The sequence below is a fragment of the Vombatus ursinus genome, unplaced genomic scaffold, assembly GCF_900497805.2.
Source record: "Vombatus ursinus unplaced genomic scaffold, bare-nosed wombat genome assembly UNPS02014909.1, whole genome shotgun sequence".
Classification (NCBI taxonomy): domain Eukaryota; kingdom Metazoa; phylum Chordata; class Mammalia; order Diprotodontia; family Vombatidae; genus Vombatus; species Vombatus ursinus.
Window position 1 is genome coordinate 15,958,767 of NW_020954687.1, and position 21,573 is coordinate 15,980,339.

At 35.5% G+C, this 21,573-nt stretch overlaps 1 protein-coding gene across 2 annotated transcripts in view; it reads left to right on the forward strand.

Moving 5' to 3' along the window:
• Positions 1 to 20,194, forward strand: part of BRINP3 (BMP/retinoic acid inducible neural specific 3) — a 491,613-nt gene extending 471,419 nt beyond the window's left edge. For both annotated transcript variants that reach the window (XM_027843476.1, XM_027843477.1), the window contains one exon: positions 19,078 to 20,194. In XM_027843476.1, the coding sequence (XP_027699277.1) occupies positions 19,078 to 20,194 (1,117 nt within the window). The remainder of the gene's footprint in view (positions 1 to 19,077) is intronic.
• Positions 20,195 to 21,573: the final 1,379 nt, after the last annotated feature.

Genomic DNA, 21,573 nt, shown 5'->3' on the forward strand with positions numbered 1-21,573 from the left:
TCTATCTATCTATCTATCTATCTATCTATCTATCTATCTATCTATCTATCTATCCGTCTATCTACATACATATAATTTTTTTCCCTCCAACTACCCTAATACTGACAAAGGTCTTATGAGTTACAAATATCATCTTTCCATGCAGGAATGTAAACAGTTCAACCTTAATAAGTCTCTTATGATTTCTCTTTCCTGTTTACCTCTTCATGCTCCACTTGAGTCTTGTACTTGAAAGTCAAACCTTCTATTCATCTCTGGTCTTTTCATCAAGAATGCTTGAAAGTCCTCCATTTTACTGAATGACCATTTTTCCCCTGAACATTATACTTAGTTTTGCTGGGTAGGTGATTCTTGGTTGTAATCCTATGTCCTTTGTCCTCCGGAATATTATATTCCATGCCCTGAAGTCCCTCAATATAGAAGCAGCTAAATCTTGTGTTATCCTGATGGTGTTTCCACAATACTTGAATTGTTTCTTTCTGGCTGCTTGTAATAGTTTCTCCTTGACTTGGGAACTCTGGAATTTGGCTATAATATTCATAGGAATCTTCCTTTGGGGATCTCTTTCAGGAGGAGATTAGTGGATTCTTTCTATTTCTATTTTGCCCTCTGGTTCTAAAATATCAGGACAGTTTTCCTGGATAATTTCTTGAAAGATGGTGTCTAGGCTCTTTTTTTGATCATGGCTTTCAGATAGTCCAATAATTTTTAAATTCTCTCTCCTGGATCTATTTTCCAGGTCAGTTGTTTTTCTAATGAGATATTTCACATTGTTTCTAATTTTTCATACTTCTGGATTTGTTCTACAGTGTCTTGATTTCTCATAAAGTCACTAGCTTCCAATTGCTCTATTCTAATTTTTAAGGAAGTATTTTCTTCAGTAATCTTTTGTTCTTCCTTTTCCATTTGACCAATTTTGCTTTTCAGAACATTCTTCTCCTCATTGGCTTTTTGGACCTCTTTTACCATTTGGGTTAGGCTATTTTTTAAGGTGTTATTTCCTTCAGTATTTTTTTGGGTCTCCTTTTGCAAACTGTTGACTTATTTTTCATGATTTTCTTGCCTCACTCTCATTTCTCTTCCCAGTTTTTCCTCCACTTCTCTTACTTGCTTCTCAAAATCCCTTTTGATCTCTTCCAAGGCCTGGGACTGATTCCTATTTTTCTTGGAGGCTTTGGATGTAGGAGCTTTGACTTTGTTGTCTCCTTCTGGGTTTATGTTTTGATCTTCTTTGTCACCTAGTCTGACTCTTTTTGTGAGGTTTGCTCATGATCCCAGCCAATTACTTAACTTTTAAACTCTTTGTTAAAGTAATAGTCTGCTTCCAATGTGGAGAATGTACTGTCCCAAGCTTTGGGGGTTTGTACAGCTGTTTTCAGAGATAACTTCTAGGGACCTGAAAATTTTCAGTTCTTCCAAGGTGCTATAATAAGGGGCAAGGTGTTTCCTCTCCACAGCCACAACAAGCTCCACCACACCAGCGCTCCTCCTTGCCCTAGGACCGCCCTTCAGAACTGTGATCCAGATCCAAGCATGGGAAAAGCAAGAGATTCCTGCCTTAGCACTGGCAAAGAGATCCCTGCAATCCCCCTCTGGTCAGCCGCTCAATTCCCTGTCTGTGGGCCAGAAGCTCAGCAGGCAGCCGCCATCCCGGGCCACCCTCGGGACTTGTGACTGACACCCAGCTTCTCTCTCACCGCAGTCACAGACTTTTCCCACTGACCTTCCAAGTTGTGATTAGTGTTCCTAGGTTGAGAGGTCTGGAAACTGCCACAGCTACCTGTGAATCAGCCCTCTAAGTCCTGCTCCAGGTTCACTGTGGCCTGTGCGCTCATGCCAAACTGTGCTCCTCTCCCCACCCGGCATGATATACCTTCCCGATCAACCATCCAGGTTTTCTTGGGCTGGAAATTTGTGTCACTCTGTCTTTTTTGTTCATTCTGTTGCTTTAGAATTTCTTTAGAGTTATTTTTTACAGGTATTTGGAGGGGTATAGGGGAGAGCTCAAGCAAGTCACTGTTTTCCCTCCACCATCTTGGCTCCGCTCAGACCTTGTCTTTTCCCTCCTTTTAGCACCCTATTCAGTATCTTCAGCATTTCAAATGACCCTTGATTTCATCAAGACCTTCTCTGTTGCAATTCATCACAACTTAGTAGATAGTTTTTTTTTATGAGATGCAAGCCCCTCCCCCCAAAAAATCAATAGTTGTTATCATTTATTCAATAATTGACTAACCGTAAGCATCTCTCAACTTAGGCTGGTCATCAGCTTACCAAGATAGAGTTGTGGGTCTATTCTTAGAAAACCCACAGTTTCTTCTCCTCTACAATGAGACATCAGTTTACTGCAGCAGTCTACTTAAATTGGGGAAACATCAAGCGAAAATATGACTGTTTCCATTGTCCTCTTTTCCTGCCAAGACTTTTCTTATCCTACCTGGAAGATTCTCCCTTCTCTCATTTCCACATCCTAGTTTCCTTGGTTGCTTTCAAGGGGCAGCTAAAGTTCCACCTTCTTGGCAAGAAGGCTTTCCCAGTCCTCTTTATTTTAGTGCCTTCCCTCTGAGTGCCTACCCCCAATTTATCTTGTATATGTTTTGTTTGTACATGGTTGTTTTCATGGTGTCTTCTCCATTAGACTTTGAGCTCCTCTAGGGCAGGGCCTGTTTTGTTTTGTTTTGTTTTGTTTTTATGCTTAGCATAGTGCCTGGCATGTAAGAAATACTTAATAAATGCTAGTTGACCGACTTAAAGTAATTTATGGCCAGGTCATGTCTGTCCTCTCTGCTTCCTTAACCCTTCTCTAGTGAAGTTAATTATATAATTCTGTCTCTACTAGAGTTTTCTTCACAGTTTAGGGACTATTTGCAGACACAGACACACACACACACATACACACATGCACACATACACACACACACACACACACACACACACACTCCAATGGAGGTTTGAGAACTGACTGGCATTCAGGGATTCATAGTTCTAAGAGAGTTTTTTTTTATGTCAGACAGCTAAATCTCTCTGAATGTTAATAATTTTCTTAACTGGTTGTTCTGAAGTATTATAATTTTATTTTAAAAAGCCTTTTATTTATTTTAAACCCCATAAAAATTGAGAGAAAATGACCTGAAAGCCAATATATTGTTGCTATTTTAAAAGTGAGTTAATTGTTGAAACTAGATATTTTTATCCTAAAGGAAGCCTAAAGAAAGAGATTTCATTCTGATAAATTGCATAACCATTTCAACATTTGAAGTATCATACTTAGGAATATTTGAAATCACTGATAAGAACATAAAAGAAGACCCAAACTTAATATTTTAGTTTAAAATCATATTTGTCCAAAAAGTTTAAATATATTTGTTGCCTATATAATTTAATGGGCTCAAAAGTGATACCCCATTACATTAATATGAAACAAACATATTCAATTGCTCAGAAATTAAGAGAACTTAAAAATCAAACCGCAATGTCCAATTTTCAGGATTTGTCTGACAGACATAATTTAAAATCTGAACTGTGTAATGTGAAAAAAAATCATTTTGACAGTCACTTGATTAGTTGATACTGTTGAGTAGCTATGTGATTGAGAGAGGACTTACTTCACATTGGTGGATTTGATCAATAAAGTATATTATAACATTGTCTTTCTCTTAACAGAACTAAGGAGAATTTAGATGAAAAAAATCAAAGTGATAAGCTTTGCTGATCACACTAGCAATCCTATGAAAATTGCACTAGAGGTGACAGAATAAAATAATATGTTAATATAATCAACACATGTTTTCTTTTTTCAACTTCTAAATTATCTGAAGGATAAATCAGGGGATTTTGCTGTTTGAAAAGACACACACAATTAGATTAAGAAAGTAGCTGAAGAAAATAAGTTATTCTACTTGCTAAGTTATCTAAATACAAAAAAAGAAGTTTATTTAAAAATGATACCATTTTAATTAAAAGTCATAAGGAGTGAAATTTTACCTTAATTTGCATTGTTGCAGAATAAGAATTCTATGAAAATAGAATGCAAAGCAAATTTTAAAATACCCATTCAAAATGAATTTCTGAATATAGTTGGAAAAATTTGACCATTGGTATCAGTACTTAATATAAAAAATTAAGGAATTAATAATTAAAGAATTAATACTCCATCCTAAAGACCTTATGGCATTTGGAGTCTTTTTTTTCTCACACTATGTTATACCTGAAATCTTATCCTTACTGTTAGAGACAGATGAAATTCTTTCTGTTACATGTATGTATTATATTTTTATTACAGAATAACCCTAAAAATATGTTGATGTACTAAGATTTCCCTAATGAGAACATCATCAATTATTTAAGTCACTAAACCAACAGACCAGGACTAGATTAATGCTGGTACAATTTGGTAATTAGCTGATAATTGCTATACGTATGTGAGTTGCTGAAAAACTACATGAACTCAAACACAGTTGAAGAGAGTGTGGTGTTAGTGTGGTGTAATATTGGTATTAGTCAGAAGAGGTCCATCTGAAACCAAGCTCTGGTGGCTCACAGATATTAACTTTGTCTCCTTGAAGACCTTCAATGATGAGGATCCCACCACTGCCTGAGAATCACTTAATCCATTTTTGTACTGTTCTAAGGGTTAGGAAACATTTCCTTGTATTGAGCCTAAATCTTCTGCCACTGTTCTACCCAGTATTTTCTCCACAACAAAGCAGAAAATGTCTCTTCAATCTTCTGTAGGATGTTCCTTTGAATGCTTGTAAACAGTGGCCATTTGCTCTGTATATCTGAATGACTAGCATAGATGTGCCTAGATATTGCTTTTTTTCCAAACTTGGAGCAATGATTCAAGACAATAAGTTATTTAATAAGAATAAGTTATATAAGAGACAACTATTTAGCCTAGGTCTTCTGAGACATCTAACTTTCTATCCTGTATTACTACACAAACTGATGCTAATGTAAAATTCACAGCTGCATATGTGAGTTTATGGTTTAGTTTTAATTGTTAAGTAAGCATAAATGAAAAAGAATTTAGAGAAAAATCCTCCAAACACTATTATTTAAAACAAATTATATAACCAGGCATCCTAATCTTAATTAGGTTTCACCATCTTATTTCAAAACCCCTTTAAACAAAACCTTTAGTTGTTGCTTTAGTTTTATTTTTTTTTTTTGGTTTGTTTCTTAAGGAAATTTTCCACTTAATAATGGTATAAACCCAATCAAATTAGTATAATATCCATTTTGTTTACATTTAAATCCTTAGTTTTAGAAAAAGAAATATTTAGAACCATTTATCATTTAAGAGGATGTAAAAACACACAAATCATTTTAGCTGTTTGGACCGAATTTACTATTACAGATGGTGAAGAATAATAGTATAATAACTGGCATTTATATTAAAATTTGCAAAGTGCTTTACATATATTATCCTTTTTGATGATCATAACAGCCCTGTAAGGGAAATGGTATTATTATGATCATTTTACAGATGAGGAAACTAAGACTGAGAGAACTGAAGTGACTTGCATGATGACAAAGAGCTAATGAGTGTCTGGGGGAGGATTTGAGCTCATATTTCCACAACCCCACTTAGAGCACTATTTGCTCACTGTGCTACTCACTGAACTCATCACCTTGAGTTCATAACAGATAAGAAACTCAAGTTCATAACAGATAAGGATGGAGAAAAGGAACTGAGCATGTTTATCTGGGAAAAGAGACTTCTTAGAGGTAGCATGAAAATAGTATTCAAGGATTTGAAGGACTGTCAAAGATGGTTTAAAATTGTTCAGCTTAATGCTAGAGAGTAGAACTCAGGAAAGCTAGATGGAAGTTGGAAAAAGATAAATTTGGGCTTCATGTAGGATGATGAACAGCCTAGCAATCAGAGCTGTCAGTGGAAGTAGAAGCCTTAGGATGGAGTGTGTCTTTCCTCCCTTTTTTCTCCCCACCAAGATCACAGTTTGAGATCTTTAAGCGAAAATTGTATGGCTAAGTTTTTCAAGTGTTGTTTCATGTGTTCATTGAACTAAACACAAATTTTGAGGTCCCTTCTAACTCTAGCAACCAGATCCCCCACTGTTCCCTGTGATAGACTCCCAGAAAGCTATCTCCATTTTAAGGAGCCCAGAATCAATATTTATAATCTCTGGCATATACACACATGTATATGTATATGTGTATTGATGATGTAAACCAATCAGTCATTTAAATCAAAGAGCATAGAAAAATTAGTTTTATAAGAAATATACCCAGATGTAAATTCTTCCACAGATTGCCATATTGCCTGTTGGGTAGGGAACACACATGTGAAGAAGGGACAGTCATCTAGGAGTACATGTATAAGTGATGTGTGTGGCCAGGGAGCACATGTGAAGGAAATACTTGTAGGGAATACCTGTGACCAGGAAATGTTTATGTCTAGGGAGATTTTTCTCTCTAGTGTATAGAGCCACTGATGTCCTCTGGTGATTCTCCCATCTTCTGGTGATGTCATCAAGCAAGCTCCTTTTGCTACTATGCAGTTTTCTGCTTCTCACTCTTCTCTGCTGGGAATATTTTAATAGCTCCTTTTTGTAGTTCTTTACTACCATCCTCTGGTCATGGGTTACAATGCAGAATGTTGGGGACCTCTGCTGATTTCTGTTCCTGTCTGCTGGATCTATTAAACCTTCACTAGAGCTGGGTGAGAGGTAAGTTCTCTTAGCCATGACACAGAATTGTTATAACCACATCCAGACAGACAGCCAGGAAAAATAAAAAAAAGCTAGCAGATGCCCTTAGCTTAAGCTTATGTTCTCAATATTTTAATCTGTGTTTCTACCACTGCTACTCAGTGTACCTTTGCCTATATTCTTATGTAAGTTTCTACAAACATTTAACATTAACATTTTAAGGTTTACACATTGCTTTTCACATATTATCTAGATTCAAAATTGCTTTAACTAGTATCATATTTCTTACTCACTAGTTTAGGTTTCCTTCAAATCATCCAGATGACTCTACTTAGCAAAACTGCAAAGGATCCTGGTGGGCTTGGGATAAATCAGCTTGGAAACCAGGCTGAAAAGGCCTAGGTTTACAAAGTGGAGCTAGTGACCTTTTTCCTACTTTCAACCAATAATCAAATTTGGATGCTCCATACATAACTGAAATTAGAAGATTCTATGATAAACCCATAAGTGATACATGTCGTTCCCTAAATATATTCTCTCTAGTGGATCCACCCAGAATTGTCCTAGAAATATATAGTGTCTTGGTAGCCTCTCATTATAATCTGAGTCCTTCCTACACTTCCAGTCTTCTTATAACTTATAAGTGTCATACAAACTCTGCTATCCAGTGACACTAGCCTACTTGCTGTTTTTTGAATAAGATGCTCCATTTCCTAACTCCCAAAATTTTCTTTGGCCGTCCTCATACTTGGAATTCACTCCCTCCTCATCTCCACCTTTTGGCCTCCTATACTTCCTTTAAGTCCTGGTTAAAATCTTACCTTTGTCTAGCCTTTCCTTATTCCCACTTAATGCTAGTCTTTTCCTTCTGTTTGTAATCTGTATCTGTAATGCTCTTCTTCCTCATCTGTGCCTTCTACATTGCCTAGCTTCCTTCAAGTCTCAGCTAACATCCTATCTTCTTTAAGAATTCTTTCCCAGTCTCTTTAGTCTTAGTTACTTTATTCTAAAATTAAACCTAACATATCCTTTTTATGTGTTATTTGTACATATTTGTTTGAATATTGTCTCACCCATCAGACCGAGTTCCTTGAGATCAGGGACTACTTTGTTTGTTCTCTTCCTTTCTTTCTCTCCCCAGTGCTTATTTACACTCACTCTGAGCCATCAAAACCCAATCAATGACCAAGAGATCCAAAATGGCCTTCTAATGTAGACAATGTAGAAGCCATCTTTACACCAAAGAGTGCCATCCTTCAATTCATTGCCACTTCTTACTACCCTGGGGGTCTTTCCCTCCCAGATTGATTTTTTTAAAGTAGGTAAAAGAAGCCTTCCTTTTTTTCATTTATTACCTAGCCTTAATCACTGAATTGCTATAGCCTGAAACACATGAGACCTTAGCTTAAAAAGGTCAAAGTCTCCCACAGCATCCAAGGCCATCACCAGTCATCCTGACTTATGTCTTGCCACTGGAACCAGATGACTCTGGAGGAGAGAATGAAGTTGGTGACTTTGTACACCCCTCCTTCACTTAAATCCAATTTGCTTGCAAGTTATGATATCACCCTCTGAATGTCATTGGTCCTCTTTGAGAAGGAAGGACAAAACAATAACAACAATAACCCCAATGTTTAACATAGTCCTGAAAAGGAGACTGGCCTTTCTTTTATTTTTTAATGTTTTGATGTTTTAATCTTACTACATGGTCAGCAATGTAACATTTTTAGCTATATAGTCACTGAGTCATCACATCATAAAATCTGAAAGTTGGAAGGCACATCAGTTTTCATGTAGTTCAAGCTTTGCACAAGATAAATCACCACAATAAGATATCTGACTGATGGTTTTCTAGGCTCTGCTCTAAGACTTCTAAGGAGAGGACACTACCACCTCTTCATGTGAGGCAGGGGTCTTTTAGAGTACTGTGTTCACCAGTGAGATCATTAGTTTAAAAAGGACTTTGAAAAGTTTGAGAATGTCCAAAGGAGGGCTGTCAGTACTGAGCTGGCACAATTCTCTCCTGAAGTAGATTGAACATATACTCAGTTTTAGCATAATGTCCCATAATCGTTCCATAGTTTAACATAAAGGTCCTTCTCCTTACAAAGGCCAAACCCTCTACATATACCTCTGGTCTACTGGTGTGTTAGAACCAGCTTGTATAGTCTTGGGAGAACTAATTGTTAATTTTTCAGTGGGAGCATTTATATTTCAGAAGTCAGCAAATGCTAAAAATCAAGATTTGATTTATTATTTTGTTGATTGTCTAGATAAGAAAGTGATGAAAAAAAGTTAACAGTGCAGATGAAAAATAAAAATGTGTCATGTGTACTTTAGTTCTGGAGAGCCAGTCATTAAATATTTACCAACACACCCCTCCCCTGATCTCTTCCCCTCCAGCCAATCATCCCCATTATCATCCTTGTTCACTAAACTTCAAATTCACTCTATCTATTGCTTCCTTCCTGGTTGCCTGCATACCCATCCAAGTCTCTCTCATCCCCCTTATTAGATCTTACCATACCTGCTATTATCATCTACCTCTCCTCTTCTCAGCTAAAACCCTGCAAAAATCCATCTGTAGCCTGAGACTGGAAGTTCTCTAGAGCTCAGGAGTTCTGAGCTTCAATGGGGTAAACCTATCAGGTGTTCACATTAAGTCCAGTAACAATATGGTGAGACCCTGCAATGTGAGAGGGAATGTTGTCTAAAAAAAGGTACACCAGCCCAAGTCAGAAATGAAGCAGGTCAGAGCTCTCATGCCACTTAATAGTGGGATCTGGTCTGTGAGTGTCCACCATACTTCTTATCTGAGCAAAATTGAGAGACACAGTCTTAAAAACAAAACCATCTATAGTTGGTGGCCCAACATCTTCTCTCATCCTCATCCTTTGCTAAATTCTCTGCAATATGGTTTCACCTAAAATGTCTTTCTATAAAGTTACCAACCATTCATTCGCATGAACATTATCCTCTTTTATCACCACACAGTAGGACTATTACAAGTGATTCCTAATGGGTCTCCCTATCTCTCCTTATTCCAATCAATCCTCCATATAGCTTTCAAAGTGATTTTCCTCAAGTGCAGTACTCACTCCATTACACCCTCTTCATTAAAGTCCCGGGACTGCATATTACCTCTAAGATCAAATATAAACTCCTACCTCTCATTTAAAATTTTGTATATTTCCAATTGTTTTAGCATTATTCCACCATACAGTTTCATTTCAGCCATAATAGCCTACTTGTTCTTCCTTACACAGGACATTCCATATCCATAACCATGCCTTTGCACTGGTTATCCTCTCTTGCCTGAAATATGCTCCTTCCACATCTCTGACTCTTAGAAATCCTTAAGTTCCTTCAAAACTCATCATAAGTAAAATCCTTGCAGGAAGCCTTTCCTGTTCCCCTAAGCTGTTAATGCTTTTTCCTCTAAAATTTCCATGTATCCACTTTGTATGCATTTTATATGTACCTATATGTGTATCTATTATCTACTCCATTATGTAAGCTTCTTGAGATCAGATACTTTTGTGGAAATAACTGCTCTATACCTGATTTGCTTTTGATCTCTTTGTGTCTATCTTAATCTATAGATATTTGTATATCATTATATATCCATTTCTTTCTATCTATCTATCTATCTATCTATCTGTCTGTCTATCTATCTATCTATCTATCTATCTATCTATCTATCTATCTATCTATCTATCTATCTATCTATCTATCTCTGTCCTTAACTTGGTCACTGAGTATCTTTTCACAGGGGGCCCTCTTAATTCCATTTCGGGAAAATATAGATATGAGCCAAATCTAAACTTTAAGAGATTTTCCTCAGGGCTTTGGAGTGAGGGTGAACTGGGGAGTATGAGACTCCCTTGGATCCCCTAGGACATGAACTTATTTTTGTTAAGCTTACATCCAGGGCCCCTTTGTTTTAGGATTTCCTAATCTTTTAACCATTGGTTTTTACATAAAACTTTTAAATATAGTTTTGATAGAATAATAGGATTCTAAGAATTATAATTAATTTTAGAGATCATTATTATTTATTAAGTAACTAATAAAATAATTTATAATTAGCATGTCCATTTGTTATGATTTGTATTTACTATCATGTGGGAGCCAGAAAGGTATATAGCTGTCCTTCCCCCGGCAACTCTCCCTCTAATCTGTCTAAAATTCCACCCAAACTTTAAAATCATGTCAAATCCTAACATAAGAATAACTTTCTTTTCCTTCTTAGAAGTCTAATCACAACTTCTGTATATACAATTGGCTGATCTAGCAATTAATTATAAGCCACTTTGCAACATCTCTTTTTTATGATTTACCTATAGCAGTTATCATTTATTTTATTATTTTTGTTGTTGCTTAAACTTTCACATATTTATTTTTGACCCCCCAATAGAGAATAAGGACTCTATCTTTTATTTCTTTGTACTCCCACTAACAATACCTAATTAAGAAACTTCAGCAGAGGTTGTCCTTTGATATTTTGACAGATCATCTACTTAGTAGAGATACTCCTCCTCCAAGCTAAAGTGCTCATCAAAACTTATATTTTCTTCACCTTGAGTGATGTAGAAACTTTCTCATTTCCTGAGTATGCTTTGTCGCCAGGACCACATCCCAGTTCATAACCCAGATTAGCTTTCTTTTGCCTCACTTGATGTTTCAGATATTTTAAAAATTGCTAGTTATAGCTCTGTGGAGGAAGATTATCGAAAAGCTAAGACCTTTAAAAATAGAAATAACGTCTACGGAGTACCATCAATATTGTATTAGTCTCCCTAACTAGTGATGAAATTTCTCAAGTAGTATTTAGGATGCAGCATGATACAGAGAGAGGCATTGTGATATAGTGGAAAGAGCACTGTTTGGAATCACAGAACCTGGATTTGAATTCTGCCTTTGTCACTTACTAACCGTGTGAACTTAGGCAATTCAGTGATACAATATCTATGATATAATTTTGTGTGTAGAATGAGACAATTGAAATACAAGGCCTCTGAGAACCCTTCCAGCTGTATATCTATTATCCTATGTCACTAACACGTCTACAGATATAGGCAGTATTTGTGTTGTTTTGTTCTTTTGTCATTCAATTCACAAGCACTTACTAAGCACCTAATATGTGCTGGACATCGTGCTAAGGGCCAAGAAGACAACTATAAAGGATGCAGCAATCCTTGCTCTCATAGTGCTTACATTCTTATGGATTCTCTTATGAAAATAAATGTTTATGCCTCCCTTAAAGTCCTATTCCATTGCCTCATCATAGTGGGGTGCTGTACCTGGATTTTCTAAGGCTCTGTTAGTAAGATATGAACTCTTGTAGGTCCTACCAAGTTGGAAAAGGTTTTCTAACATGGATGTGGCAAAGGAAGGAATAGCTAATATGTATCTAGGATGTTTAAGTTTATGGAGCACTATAATACCATTTGGGGGTTTCTTGGCAAAGATACTGAAGTGGTTTTCCATTTCCTTCTCCAGCTTATTTTAGAGGTAAGAAAACTGAGGCAAAGACTGTCAAAGGAACTTGTTCAGGGACACACAGCTATTAAGTGTCTAAGTCCAGATTTGAACTCAGGAAGATGTCTTCGTGACTCCAGGGCCAGCACTATCCACTGTGCCACCTAGCTGCCCTATGAGTTAGGTTCTAAAGGTATTAATACCATTTTATAGATAACAAAGCTGAACTTCAAGCTCATTTACAAGTTACTCAACAAATAAGTAAAAGAGAAGGGATTTCAAATTAAGTTTCCTCAGACTTTGAAGTTCACTATACCATGCTACTTTTCTGAGGCTGGATTTGAACACAGGTCTTACTGACTTCAAGTCCAATAGTGAGTTACCTAGCTGCTTCCTTTGATTATCCCCTCTATGAATATTTTCAACCACAGCAGTTCCAAACTCTATCCACTTAGCTGTATAGGGGTATGGTTTGCATTAGTAGAAGAAGGTTTGATGCTTAAAACTAGAAATCCTTGAGATATCAGAGTATTTTCTAATTGTCTATTAGAAAAATAAAACTATGAAAATATGAAATCAGTGTGTTAAAAAGAAGGAGAATAAACTGAAGACTTTATTTCAATCAGATTAAAAATCCAAGAATAATGAAGCTATTCTACACATACTGGGGGAACACTTTGGTTTATTTTTCCTTTGCTTTTTCAGCTTCCTGATTCAATCCAACTTGTCTTCTGCATGTTGTGTGGGCCCAATTTTTAGTCATATCTTTGACTTCATGTCTACTGGATATTAGAAATTTCTTTACTCAAGAGGAAGATAGCTTTCTGTATTCTCTATGCTTTGAGCAGAAATTACAAAGTGGCAAATCATCTTTTCTTTTATCCATGATAACAGGTGACCATTTAAAAATCACGTAGTCTTTTCTTCATAGTTTACTAATACTGAATTGTTACTAGGCATTATTATACCATAGAGCTCTGTCCCATAAGCATCCTTACTGTAAATGCAGTTCTGGATTTTTCCTGGTTTTTCCTGTCCTTTTTAATTGTTTTCTTTCATTAACATTAACAATGATCTATTTCTTCTAATGGTCTTTACTTCTCTTAATTTATTGGAAATTTACCATCAAAATCCATATAGGTATAAAACCAATTCTGCTTAATGAATTTTTTTCAATGTGGGAAATTTAAAAAAAAAACCTAGCTTTGGATAAATTAATTTTTTGATATACCTGGTTTCCAATTACTACCATCTTAAAAATAAAAAGTAAAAACCTTAACTATCTAACTCACGCTCTCATTGGTTCTTTGCCAGGCACTTTAATATATTTGAAAACTAAAAGCCATGGATGATTCACAGCAGAAAAGGTGTTTGGAATAAAGAGTATGGAATGGGAAAAAGAACAAGTTAGATTTTGAGTAAAATAAAGGGACAAAGAAGAATACTCCATGCAGCTCTGTTTAATTTCCTGAGATTCAATCATGACAGGTCAGGAGGCTGAGGTCTCTGAGGGAAAGAACAAAGAAGGGTGCCAATTTAAAACTGATACATCATTACATTGGATAGGAGCATTATTAATAAGAAACTGGGTTGTGAAAGATGAGCTACTATGAGGCAAGGAAATTCTGCCATGGCTTGAAATAAACAGAGCAGTGAGAGAGAGAGACAGAGAGAGACAGAGAGAGAGATAGAATAACATCTATCCTATCTGCAATAGGATTATTAAGTAGCTTATGCTCTCATGACTGGTTGTAAATTATGAATTCCAATATCATGTTTAGTTTAAACTATTAAGGTCAGAGAAGAGCAAATCTATGATGGCTGAAAGGAAATGGTCTATCCTAAAAAGGTATTTAACCTCCAAAAAGGTCTTGAAATAATATTTTGTGGGCTTTAGAGTGCTGACATGGATTACACAGATTTTGAGAGTAATAAAGGTTTTAGAAAGTTGTAATGAGGGGCTATTTTCAGTATCTGTGGGGTGACCTAATGATTAGAAGAGATAATAGGAGGTAATTGTCATATTGTATACACATGCTGAAGGACTTTATTGTGAACTGTTATGTATCTAGGATTTTTTTTAAATTTTTAATCCCAATTGTTTCTAATTGAATTACTGCATGGTTTTTAAAGTGTCACAATCAAATAATGCAGGCTATTTTGTAGTAAAATGATAAAAATTATGCAACGAACACAGCAGTCTTTTTCTGAATGAGGAATGTGAAGGACACTGGGTGCAATATATAAATGTAAGTGAACATAATACACAGAGTGTTGGGAATAATGTGAACATTTTCTTTCTTTCTTTAAGACAGTTCAGACATCAACATCTATTGGAAGGCAACTAAATTACTCCTCTGAAAAAAAATGTTGCTTCTTACTTTTTCACATGATTATTTTCTGTTATATACCTAGATGAACATTTTGTGAAGACAGGATAAAAATAACCATAATCCTTTGTGTTTTTCTTTTGTCATCTCTTAACTGCCTTTCCTCTCTGACTTCAAAGTTAATCATTTCAATATAAATCATTTAAAAGTATTTTTCAGACTTTGTTCTTATGTTTAAAGAAACAAAACTAAATTTGGAGGAAAAAAATTCTAGGGCATATTTTGGGGGCATGAAGTATACAACCTACTCCTCTAAAAAAAAATTAAAAATAATGGACTTATGTTGTTCCAGGAGAGATTTAGCTTAAATGTTTACATTTTTTTTTCATTATATTAAACCTAAATCATATTTCTCCAACTTCTACCCATTGGTCAAAGTGCTTCATTCCTCTCTAGGCTGCACTCCAATCTTTTCCTATGTCTGCTATAGGTAGCCCCCACCCTCTTTTCAGCTTTCACTTTTATTGTGTTCCCCCATTAGAATATAAGCTTCATGAGTACTGAGACTTTTTTCTTTCTGCTTGTATTTACTTTGCCAATGCTTAAATATACTTGCTTCTTTTGACCTGTCTTTTTAAGAGAGGATTTCTAGTTTTGTCATACTGCTTATACTTCTGAATATTACCAATTAATCAATATCATTCTAAAAATATGGTACCCAAAACTTAATATAGTAATTCAAATTTGGTCTGTGGGGGTTAGGTGGAGGGGGGACATAGGGAATTATCACCACTATTATTTTGGACACTGCTTTCAGCCCAACATGATGGGGCTGCTCTTTTGGTGGGGAGAAACTGATATGTCACAGTGTTGACTCCTCCTAAACTTATTCTTTGCTACAACCCCCATATCTTTTTGTACACAATTTTATGTCAAATTACTACATTGGATTAAGGCAAATGATTTTTAAACACAAATTTAATCCTAGCAAAATTCTATCTTATTAGATTTAAGCCATTATTTTAAATGCAAGAATATTTTGGATGCAGACTTTGTTACCAATTGTTAGCTGTCCCTCCCAGATTTGTATTGTCTCCAAATATGGTGCATCTTCATCCAAATCATTCATAAGTATTTCAAATCCCAGATCTTCTACATTTTACCTGTATTACCTTGAAAAATCTTGCCCCCTCAGGTGAGTCCTAATCAGGTAGTACAGCTAGAACATTATACTTATTCTAATTTCTTCAATGAATTCGGGTCTAACTAGTTTAATAATTTACAGATGATACCAACTTCCCTTGGCCTATCCAAAATGTATCCTTGTGTCCCTCCATTTTTCTCCAAGTTATGTATGAAAGCTAAAATGAAGTGGGGTATTTTTGACCCTTACACTGACATTGAATTATGAGAAAATGATGTCTTAGAACTTAGAAGAACCCAGATTCCTCACAAATACATCATTAAAGTTCTAAAAATTGTACCAGAAGGAAAAATGACAAAGAAAATCAAAGAGAAAGCTATAGTTTGTTCTGTCCAAGCCAGGACTATACAAAAAGGGGTGTAAACCAATGACCAGATCCAATGTAGGAGAAAACTGCGGTCTCCATTAAAAACAAGAGTCAGAACCAGACCTGTGCTCAACATGGGAAGACCTGTAGAACCCATCTGTGTCACAAGACAAGGCTAGACTAGCATCCAGCCAGGGTGCACTGGGCCCTGCATCCGCACTGTCAGGCAGTGTGGAACCAAACCATACAAAAAGATAAAGCCAGACAATTCCTGAAGAAGGAGAGTCTTAGTCACTAAATTTAGGATCCATCAAGGTCTATCTATACTGTTAAGGAGTATGGAAGCAGAGTTTCACAGAAGCATATATATGCCCCTAATATAGAAACTAAAGCTGGAGATGTGAGCAAACAGAAGAAAACACCAACAAAAATGGATTGAGAGAAGTCCAATGAGTAAACCTAGAATAAGAGAGTAACTGCAAAATATTACAAATAGAACTCCAGAGAAATGAATGTTCTGGATATTGGGCTACAAGAATACCTGAGAAAAATGAAACAAGAGATACAAAATGGAAGAGTTAAGGAGGAAAAAAGGCCAAAACTAATTTGCTCCTTGTGTTAGACTGTGGTAAACTTTACTCAAAAACTGAACTCTGTGAAAATCATATTGGGCCAAACAAAAAATTATTCCATGAGAAAAGAAAAATAATTAAGACGAAATCAGATTATTCTTTGACCATTTCCTTTAAGGATTTTCCTTTTCACCTGGTCAAAGGTGAAGTCAAGAAATAATTTCCACTAGCCGAAGTAATCAAAGATACTCCTATCCTTTATACTAGAAGAGATTTCTGTTCTAGCATGGATAGGACTATATAATCTCTAAGGAGCCTTCTAAATCTAGAGATTTTGATTCTCTGCATATAAACAAGGTGAGGTATCTTTCAATTTACTAAACCAGTGACTTTGGATTCAGTACATTTACCTAGTGACCTAAACAGATGTAAATACTCTATGATATATGGACAGTGTCCTAAAGTAAGTTGCTATGATTAGTCTTCTACAGTCTGTGACTTTGTATCCTGGAAGGATGATTCTGATTCTATTGAGCCACTTTTCTCTATAGTTTTCTGTATAATTTAGGGGAAGTATAGAGTTACATGCCTTTCTTAAAATTATTTTAGGCATGAAGACAATTGGGTATTTGGTACATCAAGCAAGGATACTGGGCTTATTCTTGAATTTTAGGTTTAATTTACTCATCTTCACATTCTGTTTTAAAATATTTCTCATACAAGGATCACGTGATTAGTTATCAATTTATACAGTCTAAAATAAAAATGTGTTGATTAAAGGAATCTGGGGTAAGAAAACATGGATATTATCAGTGCTTCATAATAATGATAATAATAGCTAACATTTACATAGTGCTTACTATGTGTCAAGCACTTGTGCTAATAGCTTAAAGATGTCTAATGTCAACAGCTCAACAGTTGGCTTTGATGTTCACAAATTGTCATTTAAATAGTATGAAAGCATACTCATCAATTTATTTTAATAAATTTTTAAATGAATTATGTTTTTTTAAATTTCAGTGTTGTTCCCATAAAGGATTAAACAGAGCTTGCACTCGGGAAAACCTGCTTACATTGTACATCAAACTCTACAGAATAGCATATTCAAAAATATTGTAATTAATCCTATGCTCAGAGACCTGAATACAATCTGCATTTTAAAACACTAGGGGAAATAAAAAAAAATATTGTCTGGTTGATTCTTTAGTTCTTAGTTTGGCATCATGAATAACTTGATTTTTAAAATATATGTCTGAAAAAAAGTTCAATATCCAAATCAAACACATTGAGTATTCCCTTGAGCCTTCTAAATATTATCTCTAGATTCTGTCTACTCTTCCCCTATTGGTCATCTGAGAGAGAAATTATTATTTATAAGATCTTCAAAGAACCAAATGTATTTAATAAAAGTGTACCACCTCAGGTCATTTCTCTTTTCTAAGGTGGATAAATCCCCAAGATTTAAATACATTGATTCTAAATGCATATTATGCATGGGTGTATGTATTTCTCCTTTCCCTTCTGTTTATCATTTTTACTTTCTATTCATGATTGCTCCTGCACTAATCCCTCGTGATGCTGAGTTTGAAAGAGTGAAAACTAAGCATTTATGTGTATGCCTTAAGTCTACTGCAGGCACTTTTTTGATACAAAAAACTATATTTCTATCTCAGGTTCTCATTTCACAATAATTCTTTGATCTTTCATTGATATAATCATTTTGAATATCAGGTTGCAGGTTAACTGGTTATGCTATAATATGAGGAGGTGATTTCTGCTATTTCTTTAAAAGTGGATGTTTTCAGAAAAACTCTACTTTAGGGTCTACTCAAATGCACTTATCCTTGTGTACTGTTAAATGGATTATAAAATCTTTCCAATGTGAGCTAAAAGTATCTTTTTTCTGTCCTTTTTTAAACCACTATTAAAAGTCTGTAATTATTAGTTTAAAGAACTAAAGATATTTAGCCTTAAATCTTTATTTAAGGCACAAATATTTGGTGGTTAATCTGTGGAAGAAAAATTAGACTTGTTCTTCTTGGGTCCACAAGATAGAACAAGTGCCAATGGGCAGAAATTTCATGGAAATAAATTCTATCTCAGTATAAGGAGGAACACCCAAACAATTTGAGCTATTTGGTAGTAGAACAGAAAATAAGGCTGACCATTCTCCATCCCTGAAAGTCTTCTGGATAACTACTATCTTTGTAAAAAAAAAGAATGCTGGATTTAGAATCAAAGGAACTACATTCCTGTTATGGTTCTTGTCTCTTATTACCTGTGACCGTGGATACACTATTCAATCTGTCTAGATCTCATTTTTTTCCATCTACCAGAAAAACAAAACAAAATAACACAACCAATAGGGTGATTGGATTAGATGACCTTTTGAGGTCTCATCCAGATCATACTATGCTGTAGAGTTGGTTCCTGTTCTAGATATAAGTTGGACAATCTTATCTCTTTGTAATTATGTTTTCTTTGTGCTTTCGTTTTGTTTTTTACCTAGATCTTCGACCTACTGGTTAACCCGTATCCAGTCATTTCTGTATTGCAATGAAAATGGCCTTCTGGGAAGCTTTTCTGAAGAAACTCACTCTTGTACTTGCCCCAATGACCAGGTCACCTGCCACGGTTTCCTTCCCTGCATTGTGGGAGATGGATCGTCGTGCTTAACCTGTGCTCCTGATAATCGTACACGATGTGGAAATTGTAATACCGGATATATGCTGAGTCAAGGGCTTTGTAAACCGGAAGTGGCAGAATCAACAGAGCACTATATTGGCTTTGAGACTGACCTGCAGGACCTGGAAATGAAATATCTTTTGCAGAAAACTGACAGGAGAATTGAAGTCCATGCCATATTCATCAGCAATGACATGCGTCTCAATAGCTGGTTTGATCCTTCCTGGCGCAAACGAATGCTCCTTACCCTAAAGAGCAACAAGTACAAAGCAAGCCTTGTCCACATGATTTTGGGTCTCTCTCTGCAGATTTGCTTAACTAAAAATAGCACCTTGGAGCCAGTTTTGGCTGTTTATGTCAATCCGTTTGGAGGCAGCCACTCTGAGAGTTGGTTTATGCCTGTGAATGAAAACAGCTTCCCAGACTGGGAACGGACTAAGTTGGACTTACCACTTCAGTGTTATAACTGGACACTGACTCTAGGCAACAAGTGGAAGACTTTTTTTGAAACAGTACATATCTACTTGAGGAGTCGCATCAAATCAAATGGCCCAAATGGCAATGAAAGCATCTACTATGAACCACTGGAGTTTATTGACCCTTCCCGGAACCTGGGCTACATGAAAATCAACAACATTCAAGTATTTGGCTACAGCATGCACTTTGACCCTGAAGCAATTCGGGATTTGATCTTGCAGCTGGACTACCCTTATACTCAGGGATCCCAGGACTCAGCACTTTTGCAGTTGCTTGAGATAAGGGACCGTGTAAATAAACTTTCCCCACCTGGTCAGCGTCGTCTTGACCTTTTCTCTTGCTTGCTTCGTCATAGACTCAAGCTGTCGACTAGTGAGGTGGTGAGAATTCAATCTGCTTTGCAGGCCTTTAACTCCAAATTGCCAAACACAATGGATTACGACACAACCAAATTATGTAGTTAACCATACATGTCAAGCACAACCCAAAACCTTGAAGGAGTTTTTACAGTGCTTTTGTGGAACAGTTTATGTTTGGAAGAGTAAATTTAAATTGTCTTTTCAATATCTGTCTTATATCAGTCAATACCGTTGGATGGCAATTTACACATGAACTTGCTGACAATGAATATATTATACCTGCAGTTTTGGTTTATGAATGAAATAAATACTGACACCAGTCTAGAAGACATTCTACTTTTTACAATAAATTTCATTTGTAATTTTATATGTTCCGTGGCAATGCTTTTGTGCATTACATCCTCTAGAGGGAACATAAAAGGATACCAATAAAATTTTGTAGCTGAACAGTTATTAAAAAGAAGTGCTGTGGGATTCCTTTTTCTTTCTTCCATGAAATGACTTCTATTTTGATATAACTTTGTAAGGGGCTGGGAAAAATGCATAGTTTTTTTTGTTGTTGTTGTTGTTTATTTATTATATTTTCCCCTAATGGAAATACTGGCAAGATCCCTTGCTTGATGAAAACTGAATCCTCTCTCCTGTAGTCTTTATGAAAAACCCAATCATTGGTAAAATGCTGCATTCTTCAGGAATATTTTCATTGTTAATGCCATAAAAGTGGAGTTGTGTCTCTATCATTCAAATTTGCAACCTCTTCCTAGAGACATGCTGTCTCCAAAGTAGTCGATATAACATTTCTCAAACCAATACCACTATCTGTTTTAGAAATTAGACTATTTCCTCTTCTTAAGCAAACATATATGTAAAAAAGAAAAAAAAACAATTATGATTACAAGCAGAGTATAAAGGTGAAAATTAATTTCCTTGGCAACTATCTTAGTAATTTACTTTGTAACTTCTAGAAACTACAAACAAGCATTAACATTGGACATTTTCAATTTAATTCAAATGATATTTAATGAATACCTCCTGTTCAATCATTTTATTGACATAAATACAATAACATGTTCATTTACTGTAATTTACTAGCAAAACATAAATATTTAAATAATGTCTGCAAAAAATTCAGAGCAGTGAATAAGGATATATCCACCCCCTTAGAAGAACTATCATTGCTAAAAAAAATTCAATAACTTTTGAACTTCTTATGAAGAGCTGACCCTTTCATTATTATATCACTAATTTTCACCTAAATTCCTGATGTGGAAAGTAAATAAGTTATTCATACATATGATATGGAAAGCATTATTTGGTAGATGGTTAATTAGGTTTTATAATTAACTAAAGACCACAGTTATATAAAACATATATTGCTACAACATTTTTATGATGAATATTGAGATAGGTTTTTCTTAGTGTGATGGGACCAGTATTACTATTACATTACAAATTAACTGTAAGTAGTATATGGCTCACCTCCT